The sequence below is a fragment of the Perkinsus marinus genome, assembly GCF_000006405.1.
Source record: "Perkinsus marinus ATCC 50983 genomic scaffold scf_1104296958712, whole genome shotgun sequence".
In the NCBI taxonomy this organism is placed as follows: domain Eukaryota; phylum Perkinsozoa; order Perkinsida; family Perkinsidae; genus Perkinsus; species Perkinsus marinus.
This window is the reverse complement of record NW_003206658.1, coordinates 279,440-293,198: the sequence shown is the minus strand read 5'-3', so window position 1 is coordinate 293,198 and position 13,759 is coordinate 279,440. Positions and strand designations below refer to the sequence as shown.

General features: G+C 45.4%; 5 protein-coding genes and 1 non-coding gene across 6 annotated transcripts in view; 2 read left to right on the top strand and 4 right to left on the bottom strand.

Annotated features, from left to right (window-relative positions):
* Positions 1–269, bottom strand: part of Pmar_PMAR011549 (hypothetical protein) — a gene marked incomplete at both ends in the record, with an annotated part of 503 nt that extends 234 nt beyond the window's left edge. Inside the window, 2 exons of the mRNA XM_002773661.1 lie at positions 1–34; positions 179–269. The exon at positions 1–34 is cut by the window's left edge and continues 4 nt beyond it. Of these exons, the coding sequence (XP_002773707.1) occupies positions 1–34; positions 179–269 (125 nt within the window). The remainder of the gene's footprint in view (positions 35–178) is intronic.
* A 125-nt stretch (positions 270–394) lies between these two features.
* Pmar_PMAR011548 (Monoglyceride lipase, putative) lies at positions 395–1,524 on the top strand (the record flags this gene model as incomplete). The annotated part of the gene is made up of 7 exons (XM_002773660.1): positions 395–469; positions 675–787; positions 832–911; positions 956–1,063; positions 1,107–1,222; positions 1,267–1,388; positions 1,434–1,524. The coding sequence occupies 7 exons, from the start codon at positions 395–397 to the stop codon at positions 1,522–1,524; spliced, it is 705 nt and encodes a 234-aa protein (XP_002773706.1).
* Positions 1,525–3,019: 1,495 nt separating this feature from the next.
* Pmar_PMAR011547 (conserved hypothetical protein) lies at positions 3,020–8,054 on the bottom strand (the record flags this gene model as incomplete). The annotated part of the gene is made up of 10 exons (XM_002773659.1): positions 3,020–3,414; positions 3,526–4,108; positions 4,902–5,032; positions 5,448–5,614; positions 6,105–6,195; positions 6,250–6,587; positions 7,153–7,238; positions 7,285–7,737; positions 7,795–7,924; positions 8,011–8,054. 10 exons carry the CDS (start codon positions 8,052–8,054, stop codon positions 3,020–3,022), a joined length of 2,418 nt encoding a protein of 805 aa, XP_002773705.1.
* A 1,937-nt stretch (positions 8,055–9,991) lies between these two features.
* Positions 9,992–10,063, bottom strand: Pmar_PMAR011546. The gene has a single exon. It is a non-coding gene; the product is annotated as a tRNA-Trp (tRNA).
* Positions 10,064–10,699: 636 nt separating this feature from the next.
* On the top strand, positions 10,700–11,785 carry Pmar_PMAR011545 (ADP/ATP carrier, putative). The gene has a single exon (XM_002773658.1). It carries the CDS (start codon positions 10,719–10,721, stop codon positions 11,658–11,660), a length of 942 nt encoding a protein of 313 aa, XP_002773704.1. The 5' UTR covers positions 10,700–10,718; the 3' UTR covers positions 11,661–11,785.
* Positions 11,786–12,710: 925 nt separating this feature from the next.
* Positions 12,711–13,649, bottom strand: Pmar_PMAR011544 (ADP/ATP carrier, putative; the record flags this gene model as incomplete). Its single annotated transcript, XM_002773657.1, has 1 exon — positions 12,711–13,649. One exon carries the CDS (start codon positions 13,647–13,649, stop codon positions 12,711–12,713), a length of 939 nt encoding a protein of 312 aa, XP_002773703.1.
* Positions 13,650–13,759: the final 110 nt, after the last annotated feature.

Genomic DNA, 13,759 nt, shown 5'->3' with positions numbered 1-13,759 from the left:
AGCCTCTCCTCAACGATGACGACGAAAAGGGGTGCTGGGAAGAAACCGGTATGGTCACAGTGAAGCAGAACGGCGAAGATATCGAGCTATGGTCGGATCTTGTCTGGTGGACCTATTCTGTATCTTACTTGGTGGGCAGGTATCGTATCTATCACTTGCCCAAGGGGGTAGATCCAACTTGCATCCTCATCGGCTACCACGGTTACGCTGATCACTCCGATTTCCTCATGCACAATCACGCCAAGTTGACCGGTCCAACGTGAAGGCATCGATTGTATTTTCCTCAGAGTCCTTCGTCACTCTAACAAGGCAGTTGTTATTCTCTTTGATCAGCCGGCGTGCGGTAGGAGTGACGGTCTCTGGTGGTAAGCTGCTTTCATTTGTCATAAATTTCATGCATTGTGACTTTCCCAGTTACATTCCCTCTTGGGAAGATCACATTCAGTCAACAGAACAGTTCATAGATAAGGTAGGGACTGATACCATTGTCTACACTATGCTTTCATTCATAGTACGAACTTCTCATCGGGAATACTTTGCTGTGAGTTTCACATAGTAAAATGACTATTATGCTGTTATCATCGTTAGTGTTATTTTTCATACACTACTGTGTATGACCTCCTGTAAAAAATGAAGGATGTTTTGTAGATGCGTATGTCCGGTCTGCCGTTCAGGTCGCTAAGCCTTTCCAAAAGCAATTAGAAGATGCCGTCAAGACGAAGCTGCCTATGTTCGCTTGGGGAGTATCTTTAGGGGGAGGTTTGGTCTGTCACTCAGCCATGCGGAGGTTAGTTTTTGTGTCACGAATTCGGTCAATTTTGTATTTCACAGGCCCGAGATTTTCGACGGAGCGATTCTAGTCAGTCCCATGGTGAAGGTGGACGAGGCGATAAAACCTCCGAAAATTATCGGTACGCTCGCGCCCTCTACCCCAACTGACTCTGTTTTTTCTCAGAGATAACTTTCCGGAAGATCGGTTCATGGATGCCCAAAGCGCCGATTACTCCGACAAAAGACATTCTCGACAAGTGTTTTGTTGATAAGACTTTTACCGATTTTGCACGTAAGCAACTCCCTGTCGATTCCCTCGGTGATGAGATCTACAGGTGAGAATAACAAGTTGCTGTACCCCAGCAAGCCTCGACTGGGAACAGCCCTCGCGGTACTTGCAGCTCAAGATTGGATTTGCGACCATATGGAGGATCTTAAAACGCCCGTTTTGGTAAGTGGGTGAAATATGCCGTGACCTTGGAACTTTTGTTTCAGATATTGCACGGCAAACACGATGAAGTCACCTCATGTGGAAGTTCAGAGGAACTTTTTCGACGGTGTTCCAGCGATGATAAGAGCATAAAAATTTACGACACCGACCAGGATACGGGGGAAAAGTAAGTTGTCGTATCATAACAGTCGAATGATAAGTGTATTTGTAGATACACACATGTGATTTTCGGAGGCCAGCCAGCGGCCATGTCGAGAAGACCTTTCGATGACATCAAGGATTGGATAACAGAACGTAAATGATTTCATGGCTTTTGTGTATCAATTGTTTCTTTATCTCTGATGCTTTCTGAGTTCACGTAAATGCGATTGAGGAGGTTATTCTAAGAAGAACTCTTCACAGAATAAAGGCGAGGATGAATATCAGCCTCGCCACCATCACCAACCGATTCGAGACTTTGACGATACTTGAATTCCAGACTCTTCTTATTGGCCTCGTATCTCTATTTCGCTCACATTTCTGCGACACTATTTGCGGAACTTCAGAATCGCCACCTGTCAATCTGGCTCGTTCTATACTTCATTAAGCGTTCGATGTAATCTTGGTAGCTGATCATTCTCCTCCCTCGCTAGGATTCAGGGGCCTATTTCACAAGAAACGCTCCTTAAGGTGCACCTTGAATTTAGGAGCAAGGAGAAAGGAGCCTTACACCTTACGCGAGGCGCTTTCACTACAGCTCCACCTCATGCTCCTTATGCTCCTAAATTTAAGGTGCACCTCGTGGTCCCCAATAAGGAGCATGAGGAGCATCTAAACCCATACCGACGCGCATATCAAAATCGACACAGTGCTTCAACAGAGCTCTCTCGAAAGAGCTACTGTAAGCCATTTGCCCTAACCCGTACAACTACTACTACTGTGAACGTGGAAAGCTTGAATGAACACTGTGATATTGCCCCTTGTACGATACAGTAATGGTGTTGTTTACCTTCGTGAATAAGGTCTCTGCCCACTCTTCTAATAAAGGTACGAAGATATCCAGGTCAGAATCCGAAAATGAGGGTATGGTTATTTTTACCACAAACTCAACAACACTATCATTAGCTTATTTGTGAACAATCGGCCGTTGTCGATATTCGTTATACGCCAAGTCGAATATGCCGTAAAAATGCACGGTTCAGGGATAGATCATCCGCGGGTGAGACGTGCGGGCTATCGGGAATAAGCGGAGCGAAGCTCGCATAAAATGGTAAGGAGGGTGCGATAAGGTGCGTAAAGTACTCCCCGAGCAGTCTTACGGCACCTTACGTAAGGATCGCAAGGAGGGGGCCAAAAATGCCTCCTATGAAATCGCCTTACATGAGGAGGCCCTCCTTGCACCTTTTAGGGTAAGGAGCCTTACGGTGAGGAGCCTTATGCCACCTTACCTTACGCCAACCCCACAAATCGTGAGGATGTGAAAGCGACTTGCCATGAAACCGTAAGGTACCTTACAATTTTTGCTCCTTATGAGAGCTCGTGAAATAGGCCCCAGATAGTTTTTGTTACATTCAACTTATCTGTTGCATTATCGTTCGGCAACTAAATTTCAAACTATTGATCCATCGAGTTGTTACGATTTACCACGCGCTCAACAACTATCGATATGAAATGAATCTTTGGGCTCACCCTTGAGGGTTATGACTAGACCAGCCTCCAAAGTTCAAGTCGTGCTTTTCCCCACAAACTACTTCCCTAACTGTCAACTCAACAACAACCTCTCATCAACAACAGTCATAGCGATGATCATGAATAACACTACTTCTGAGTAAGAGCACGATAGCCCTTCCAGTCCTTCGGTGGTATACATCCGTATGATTTTATGAACTCCAATAGCACCGCACTCGGACCGTCCTCATACCCCAACGTGTCCTTAATTTCGCTCAGAATCTCGGCTGTACTTTCCCACTTCCCACTCTCGTAATTTTTATATGCCTCGCCAAATTTCCTCAAGAACTCTTCAGTGAAAATTTTCCGCACCGAAACAAGATCTTCATCTTTTACCCAAGCATCAGCGATAACATATTTATCTTGCCATTTCCTCGCTTTCACCTTTTCTCTCATTCTTCTCAGTTTCGACTTATTAATCAGCCTATCAGACAGACTCCCCCGTCGTCGCATCGTACTCCTTTTCGTCTTTTTCTTCAAAACGTCTAAAAACCGTCCGTTGTGATCCACAAACGTACCGTTTCTACTCAGAAAAAAAGAGCTCCCAAAGACAGTATTTCTCTCAATACTATTCGATCGGGATCCAACACTTCTACGCCGCATATCCCACGACTCCGCATCAGCCACTTCCAATGCCTTATAATCAACATCAATAGTATGTAACCTCACCGGAACCTCCGAGCCTTTCACTGTAACATTATCAATCACTCTACTGTACTTTTCCATTCCTTCCGAACACATTCCCTTCATTAGCGCTTCCGAACACAATATGTTCGTCCTGTACTGTTTAGTCGCTGCAGCCAATCGACTCGCTGTGTTCACATTTGGCGACAAGTAACTTGCATCAATTTTGAACTCCGACCCAATCGCGCCTTCGATTGCCCATCCAACGTGCATTCCAAATCCCATGGTCACCCTATATTCACCTTCTACTCTTTCTGATAAGCCTGGATGATGACGGTACTCAGCAAGCACTGGTGATTTATTTATAGCAACCAATATTTTCACAAACGACATAACCGCCATATCCGCTAATTTTTCCCTCTTTTTTTTCACTTTCGCATTTTCCTCTTCCGATTCAGCACAAGGTAAACGCCATATCATTAAAAATGCTTCCCCAAGATTCCTATTAGCACTTCCGTGATATTCATCGACAATACCGTGTACGATCTCACCAATCTGATGATCACAACAGTCCTCACAGTTCTACTCCTGTTTTATCTACAGCTATCATCAGTCGTAGCATACGCTGCACTTTTTCAATATCAAATACAGCACGTGGAAGAACAAACTATAGAAACGAAATTTACGATTTTGATAGTTTTTCACAGAATGAAAGTTCGATTTTCGTGCATCGCTCGAAATGAGAGTTCAAATTCGTGAATGAAACTTATGAATTCGGAAAAAACTTCAAATTCGATCGTACAAAAGGCCAATTTCGATCAACGAAAGCTCATTTTCGAACGGTCTACGAATGTGAACATTCTTGTGTGATTGTTGTCCCTATCAAGTCGTCCCCATTCGTGTTTTTGCTAAGATATCTAGCCAAGTGCTAGCATTGTAACTGTGAAGTATAAGTTAGAATCAGGGCTGATCAAGTCTGTATGTACTAAGACAATAAGCGAAATTATCCAACAACACTCAACATACCAAAAATCCAACTTTCATTCCGAATTGGAACTCGCATTCCGTGAAAAATTTTTCATCCTACTAAATTCAAATTTCATTTTTCTAATTTGTTCTCGCACTTGCTGAATTTGAAAGTGAAAAGGTATAGCACAAAAATGCCATGACTTTTCGAACAGTAAATCATGCCTGCTAACGCGCTCTACTAAAGACTCCATTACAATGCCTTCTGAGAAACATTCGAAGTTAAGACTAGTTGAAGATGCAATTCGATAACCAATCATTTCAATTTTCCGCCTCAAAAATTTATTTTTTCTGCCGAAATTACCATAAATTCCCCCACTACCTGGTTGACGAATATCATAATCTTATCCTGCAGCACTTCCGTAGCAATATTGAACTGGCGTATATCGCAGAAACCAATTATCGCCTCCACCCGGGAACCCGCGACCATCGGATCAACCGCAGCCGAACCCCCTGATACAAACAGTCGGAAAAAGTCAAATATTCAGTAAGAAGATCATACTACTCAATCTCAATACCATAACACTCATGCGCTCCAAGAGCACGCATGAACAACAACAGCACAGTACGCTTACTATCAACTGCCATGCTCAAAATTTTCCAAACATTTGCGCGAGTACACATGTCCACCTCTATGATGACGATAATTATCCCTCTCGAAAGATTATCATAGTAAGAGTGTAAAAATATGTGTTTGATTTCCACAACTGAGCTCGTGCTTTTTCTCACTAAATCATAAAAATTTACACACGATTTTGGAAAATAGTGCACAAGAATCCACGATAATCTCCAAAATTTTCCACAAAATTTCCTCATTTTTGTAGTTAACCACGAATTGCATATATTCCCGCACTGTATAGAAAATTACCTCGGATGTTATGCCCGATGATCTCAGTTCCAGCCTCGCCGAATCCCACGGCCAACAAGCCCCCGATTTTGATGATAGTCTTCTCCAAAACGACCGTTTCCAAGGGCTCCCCTCTGAAGTGAGAACATCGCAGTTTAACGCGTTTAACGTGAAGTGGTTTTGAAATACTCTGTGAAAAAACCAGATATTCGCGGTGATATGCAGTGAGTTGCGAAATAGGTTTTTCAGTAGTGTTTTTCATATCACTACTTCTACTTCTACTACTACTACTACTACTATTACTACCACTACTACTACTACTACTACTAATACTAATACTACTACCACTACTACTAGGCCCTCGCGACGAAGAGGCGGAGCACACTGAGTCCACGTCCATGGACTCCATCAACGAATTTTGCATAGGTCCCCGGTTCGATCCCCGGATAGGACATTTCTCCATCATTACCTGCCTCCTCCTTTTTGTGATAATTGCATCATTTTCCTCCGAACCCTCCAGCGTGCCACTGGATTCTTCGCCTTAGCTACCTCATCTCGCAGTTTCTCCTTTTCCGCCTCTTCTTTTTTATGTTCATCATCTTCCAATTTCGTCGCATACAGAGGATTCCTGATCACCATACCACACCCTCGCCACTTCACACTCCCTGATTCTCTCACAATCTCAGCTTGTCCATTTTACTCGCCATTCTCTCGATCGGCCGCAACACCAAATCATTCGCGTCCTTCGAAAAAAGCATCGCTCCGCCGCCTACCATAAAACAAAAACAATACAAATTCCCCATAGCAGTTTTCCAATTCCTACCTAGTAAAAAACATACGAAAATTGTTTGTATAATACTCAATATCGCCGAAGCCTTCGTATAAGACCTTTGGTCCATGACTATCTCAAAATTGAATTGTGTCGTATTCTCTTTTTCCTCATTAGCATCAACTCTTATAAGAGGCACATACCGCACTCTTTCCGTAAACCTCAAGTAGATGTCGGGACAATGCTTCTCATCATCATCTTCGAAATCGAGCAATATACCACTGCTATTTCCACATCGATAATTCCAACTCGAAATCAGTTTATCGTACGTATATGTCGGAATATTTCCGGTATCTAATACCACAACACCACCAATTTTCAATTCCGAACTACTCACTTAGAATAAAATCGTCCATACCATCACTAGGATCAATCACACCAACAACACCACTCGTCGAATTCCCTTCAACGCCCAACATGGTCAGCTGCGGTCGGCTGAGAGCACACAGGGAATCACATAAACATCACTATTCACAACCACCACTTCAAACAAGGATCTTCCAAGCCTCCCGTATGTTCATAGCCCAGCCAGTAGTAAAACTGACGGTACCTTCATCATCACTAAACACTAATCATGATTACCGATTCAACCTACTCGTGACCAATACAGTAGTCGCCTTTCGGACACGCCTCCTCGGCGCTGTGGGGATTATGAAAATACAAAAATCGGATAATTTCTCTCTCATACCCCTCCCTGAAAAAATCGTAAAAGTTTGACAATAATTTTTCCCCGTTATATCTACCTCAGAATATCTCTAGTTTTGGTATCGTTCGTTACACCCGCCGCTACTTCAGCACAAGCATCAACGTACTGACTCCAAGTACGATGGATACTATCAATGGCGTATCTTGAGGTTGACCGAGTAAGATACGGATTAGGTCCGCTATAAGCCTTACTGCGGACTGCTTTCCATCTCCTGGAAATGACCAGTAACCTCAAATTGTGGTATCAAAAACAACATCGCCAAGACCAGCAATATGACCTTGACAGAAAATCTATTTGATAACGTAAAAGTTGCATAAACTTACCTTTCTCGTGGTCAACTCCGACAACTTCTTTCCAACTCTACTTTGATCGTCGCTACCCTCATTTTCCTCCACCGATAAAACGTCCCCATCAGAACTCCTTCTCCTTTCGTCAGATTTAACTCCACTACTATCAGCTGATTCCAACGACAAAACCGAGGCTCTCCTGAGCTTCTCCTGCTTGTTTTTCCTCCCAAGTGCGGCCTTGTACAACTTGATGATCCTCAACAAACGTATCAAACGTATGATCCTAACGACCCTTCCAGCCTTCGTCCCTGCTCGACTAGCTCTACCGGCCCTAGCTACTCTAGCTTCGCCAGTGCTACTGTCACCACCACTGAAGAGAGCTTCTGCTACGAAGGTTAGGTCCAATATAAGGGATGCCGTTGAAAGTACGTCCAAGAAAAAGAAAAATGACCATAGGTAATCGTCTTTACCAATAGATGCTGCTAGGACCTGAGCGAACGATAGCGAAAAAATGGATACAATAAGAAGAGAAAAGGAAATACTTACCTCGACAGTGAAAATGAATAACGATATGCTGGTGAGGACGTCGAAGGTAGGATCAGCAGTATGTGATGTGGAGCTTACTCGTATGTCGTCACCAAACAATGCATATATGGTGAAGATTGAAGTGACAATTCTGATAGAAAAATTGACAAAAAAAGTTGACCTTGAGCTCGAACTTACGAGAAAATTGTATTATCAACCAGCCTACCGCACCAATACTTAATCGTAATCACCAGTGGTGGTCGTTGCCGTAGCATCAGCATGAAATGTGATACTTGATTCGAGGATCTGATGAACGACTAGTTTAGAGTAACTGCGGATAGCTGATACGTTTGAGGTCCATCAACTTCATCGCTTTTCATCATCGTCGATGCTATCGAATTTCGAGAGGGGTTCTAGACGGACGGTCGAAGATAGCGTTAACGAATAACTGCAATGATCAATTTGGTGCTGGGAAAAAAGAGAAGTGTATACAGATCGTGATAGTAGAATCAGAACTCTGAAATGCAGAGGAATTCCACCCTAGTGATATGAAAAACACTAGTGAAGAAATATATTCCACGACTACTCTGCAAAGCATGAATATCGGGTTTTTCACAAAGTATTACGCCACTTCGCGTAAAACGGGTGAAACTCTACTGAATACAGTCGTGAAATCTACCAAAAGTGGGCCTATTTCATAGGAGCAAATTGCGCCTTAAACTTAAGTAACGCCTTAAGTATACCTTAAGTAACTCCTTAAGTTGCTCCTAACTTTAAGGCGCCTTAAATTAAGTATCCTTGTGAAACAGGCCCAGTGAATTGCGCAGTAGCGTTAGGGAAATCCAAGATTTCAAGATTACTGATATTTCACTTTCGTTGACCATTATAAATTTAGTCGTCAGTCCATAGGAATGGGCTCAGTTTATGATGATAGTTGCTTGAGATTAACAGTAGTAATGTATGCCTGCGTTACGTTCGTCCAGAAGAGCCGATGCCGAAGATTTGACTAGAACATGCGAAGCGAGTCCAAGGCGACGACGGTCGAGGCTTCCGCTGCCATTGTTAATGATGTTCCTCGTCGCTATAATAAACGTTTGTTCGTATGTGAGGAAAAATCTCCGGTATCCTCAAGCTCCACTGTCGGTGGCATCATCGTCCGCTCAACTTTACCGCCAATTGCTATGGTTGGGTCGTGAGAACGATGATAATAGTAATTACCATTACACTGAAGACGACCGTGTTCCTGGCTGTGTGAGTAGAGTTTATGTAGCATGTAATTGGATGCAAGAAAGACCAGACGACCACGAGGAAGCTTCATATCAACCTCAACAGCATCTTCATTACAGTGTGTTGGCCAAAGATTCGCCCTTAACACGTGGCCTGGCAAAACTGCTGACGTCAAAGTTCAACGGGAAAACACCAGAGGTGGAGTAGCTGAAGGAGAAAGTCACTCTCTCATTGTTTCTTTCAGGAAATCCTGTCGGTTGATGGCGAAGAACTCGTCGAGCACTATGGTTTGGGTCACTCGCTGACTCCACAGCGAACCAATGGTTTCGTGAGCATGATACGGCACATGCAGAGGCAAGCCTACGAGAAGCGTGAGGAAAGGCAGCATCGACAACTGCGTGGAACTCGGCGATCGTGATGCTTTGTTTTGTACCATTATTGATGGTATTTACAGCAGCTCTTGACGAAGCAGATATTCCACCCATCGGCATTGTGAGTTTTGTTCCTGAGTGCGCTGCTATCACTGTATATTTGAGATCTCAATCGCGCGGTACAGACTTAGTGAGTGTATTAGTTCCTAGGCTGAGCATCCCTGAAGCTAACCTTGTTCATAAATCCACTTCATGTGTGGTCGGCTGTCCACAAAAGCTAGGAAACCACGTTCGTGTGAAGGCAAATCAAGTTAGATCTGGAGTTCAAATGAGGGCTGCAAAGTTTCGAATTTTGAGCATCGCCCGTCGATATTTTGAATGGTCCGAGGTAAAACTGAATACAGGTGAGAATCATACCGTGAGGTGAATCCAATACCAACAGTCAAGTTGGTGAATAAGGGCTAAGCTTATAATTAATTATTTTGAGGGTTCGACGGGAGATCCTCCACAATCCCGGTTGTTATGGGTGTTACCCATGCTCGAGTGGTCACTCGAAGGTGAAGAGCTTCTTCATATAGGTACCCCTTTATGTACACCCGCTGGTCATAAAGTTAGAGATGTGACCCCGGCCCGATTCGAACGGACTACCTTCTGATCTGGAGTCAGATGCGCTACCGTTGCGCCACAGGGCCAACCTGGTTTGTAATGATAACTCCGAGAAGGAATATAGACCGCAATCTGGCCCCTCAACGTTCCATAAAGCGATATGTTGGCTGTCCCGGGTGTCTATGGAAACAGTGCATTTCAACACGAATAACCAACGGTTTTTCAAAGAGCGGCATTTGGAAACGGCCGATTGTGTGATGCATCTCTCGTGACTTCGTATCTACCTTGGATGTGCTTACCCCGACTACACGAAGTCCACCATGCTCCTCAGACTCCCTAGAAAAGTATAATTTCCGCTACTTGCCGCCAGAACATTCTATTCTCGAATTCGAGGTCGACAGATATTTTGGAGTAAACCAAAGTATGCCAAGCGTACCTTTGTGGAGCTTCAAGATGCCCTCCTGAGTTGTGGGGAGCGTACGCCGACACTAAGTGACTTGCACGCAAGCGCAACGGTTGGCGGTCGCCATTAATGTAGGAGCTAAACATCCCAGCACTCGAGCAAGTTGGTGCTCACGGTACTGTCATTGTGGTTAGGAGGCTCGGCCACACATCAGTTCATAGGATTCAGGAATTGCTATTGATAAAGGTCATGCTCCGAAGTCGCTGAACTGGCTTTCGTTGGCGGCGACGCTCTCGAGCGTTTCATCAACGTTCCCAACAGCATAGTATTTTTTCTACATGCCTGCCGAATCAAAGCAAACTGCGGAGGTCTCGTTCGTGAACAAGTATCCCATTCTGGTGGATTGGGCCGCTGGTGGTACGGCTGCTGGTATTTCTAAGACCCTTGTTGCCCCCATAGAGCGTGTAAAGATGCTTCTCCAGACTCAGGACTCCAATCCCGACATTCAGTCGGGTAAGGTTGCTCGCTACACCGGTATTGCCAACTGCTTCAGCCGAGTTGCCAGCGAGCAGGGCTTCTGGACGCTCTGGCGCGGTAACATGGCCAACGTTATCCGTTACTTCCCCACACAAGCCTTCAACTTCGCCTTTAAGGATACCTTCAAGCGGATGTTCCCCAAGTACGACCCCAAGACGGAGTTTTGGTCCTTCTTCGCAGCTAATGTCGCTTCGGGTGGCATGGCTGGTGCGGCCTCTTTGTGCATCGTTTACCCCCTGGACTTCGCTCGTACTCGTCTCGCCGCTGACGTGGGTAAGGGCGCCGATAGAGAGTTCACCGGCCTCTGGAACTGCCTCTCGAGAACTGCTACCCGCACTGGCTTTGGTTCGCTCTATCAAGGATTCGGTGTGTCGGTACAGGGGATCATCGTCTACCGTGGTGCCTACTTCGGGTTGTACGACTCAGTGAAAAGCGTCATTTTTGCTGATGAGAAGAATGCTAATATCATCCTCAAGTTCATAGTTGCCCAGACTGTCACCGCGGCCTCTGGTGTCATCTCCTATCCCTTTGACACAGTCCGTAGACGAATGATGATGATGGCTGGTCGTAAGGGCGGTGATGCTATTCAGTACACCGGCACCCTCGACTGCTGGAGTAAGGTCTACCAACAGGAGGGTGTGAATGGCTTCTTCAAGGGCGCTTTCTCCAACGTGCTCCGCGGTGCTGGTGCCGCACTGGTACTTGTGCTGTATGATGAAGTGAAAAAGATTATTTACGGTTAGTCCATTTTTCCAAATGATGGGTGTCAATTATTCATTAGCTCTTCTTTTCGAAGATAATTATAGGGTGTCGTTCATATATGAGCTTACCGCCCTGCGCAGATGTTGAAACGTGACAACATTTCATACTTCTCGCTGAGTTGTTTTCAGTGTGGTTGGGGTTCGAAGTTATACTGTGTAAGATTCCAATAAACAGGGGAAAGTAATTTCATAGATGCCGGGGTTGGAAGAGGTACAGGGATCCATTTAATTTCAGGAAATAGCGTTACCTATAGTCTAGTAGCAGTGTTAAAAATGTTCCTAATGTCAGGACGTTCACATGGGAAACTGATCGAAGAATGTGTTCCTAGCCATGTAAATAATTCGAAAAGAGTTCCCCTCCCGGGGACATTATAGGTTCCTGGACGATTCCTCGGAACCTTCCTGGAACCTTCTTTCGACGCAAGATATTTTTAACGGTCGCCTCGTAGGTGAACCGCTAGACTACGCCATTTTCCTCATTGAATATGTTACCATCTACAAGTAGGGCCTTACTCGGTCAAAAGACCGTACCAATTTTTCTCTGATGGATTACGAATATAATCGACGAGAGGGATGCAAATGCCGCTTTTCCGACGTTTCTTTTGCGGTGTAAGCAGTTTCATGTCATCGTAATACAAAAATGAAAAGCTCATTTTAGATCTGAACCATACGAATCGATCCACCATTCGAGTAATTAATTCAGTTTACTTAGAGGAACAATCATAAGCCTATGTCCACCCGCGGTCGTTCTACATGTATATCCGGACGAAGGTGAGATAATCTGATAGTGCAACAATCTCACTGAGATTGTATAATCTACAATGTAGATCGCGGATGGCTGAGTACGGCGGAAATCCTACCGACGGTAGACCACCGTAGGAGTGCACTCCGATCGATCGAGGTGAGCTCTACTAGGAACACAACAGAGGGCATTTCACTCACATTCACGTTACCACCACCCCGAAGCATCTTCAGTGTTGATTACACCTTCGATTGGCGACTTCGCGGCGACGGACCGACAGAAATACACACTTAAGCATAAATAACCTTCTTGACTTCGTCGTACATCACGAGTACTAGTGCGGCACCAGCACCACGGAGCACGTTAGAGAAAGCGCCCTTGAAGAAGCCATTCAACCCCTCCTGTTGGTAGACCTTGCTCCAGCAGTCGAGGGTGCCGGTGTACTGAATAGCATCACCGCCCTTACGACCAGCCATCATCATCATTCGTCTACGGACTGTGTCAAAGGGATAGGAGACGACACCAGAGGCCGCGGTGACTGTCTGGGCAACCATCCACTTGAATACTATGCTTGCCTTCTTCTCGTCTTCGAACAGGGCTCCCTTAGCGGAGTCGTATAACCCGAAGTAGGCACCACGGTAGACGATGATCCCCTGTACCGACACACCGAACCCTTGATAGAGCGAACCGAAGCCAGTGCGGGTAGCAGTCTTCGAGAGGCAGTTCCAGAGGCCGGTGAACTCTCTATCGGCGCCCTTACCCACGTCAGCAGCGAGACGAGTACGAGCAAAATCCAGGGGGTAAACGATGCACAACGAGGCCGCACCAGCCATGCCACCGGAAGCGAGGTTGGTAGCAAAGAATGGCCAAAACTCCGTCTTGGGGTCGTACTTGGGGAACATCCGCTTGAAGGTATCCTTGAAGGCGAAGTTGAAGGCTTGTGTGGGGAAGTAACGGATAACGTTGGCCATGTTACCGCGCCAGAGCGTCCAGAAGCCTTGCTCGCTGGCAACTCGACTGAAGCAGTTGCCAATACCGGTGTAGCGAGCAACCTTACCCGACTGGATGTCGGGATTGGAGTCCTGAGTCTGGAGAAGCATCTTTACGCGCTCTATGGGGGCAACAAGGGTCTTAGAAATACCAGCAGCCGTACCACCAGCGGCCCAATCCACCAGAGTGGGATACTTGTTCACGAACGAGACCTCCGCAGTTTGCTTGTTTGAGGCCATGGTGGGAACCAAAACTGCAAACAGTGTCAAGCCTAACTAATCTCGAATGCTCCTACGTAGTCAAAAACTCCTAAGAATCACACGAACACCACCTCATGCGACAGCGCGCG

What these genes read in the sequence shown, in the direction of transcription:
- Pmar_PMAR011545 (XM_002773658.1), top strand. Translation starts at nt 10,719, where the DNA reads ATGCCTGCCGAATCAAAGCAAACTGCGGAGGTCTCGTTCGTGAACAAG.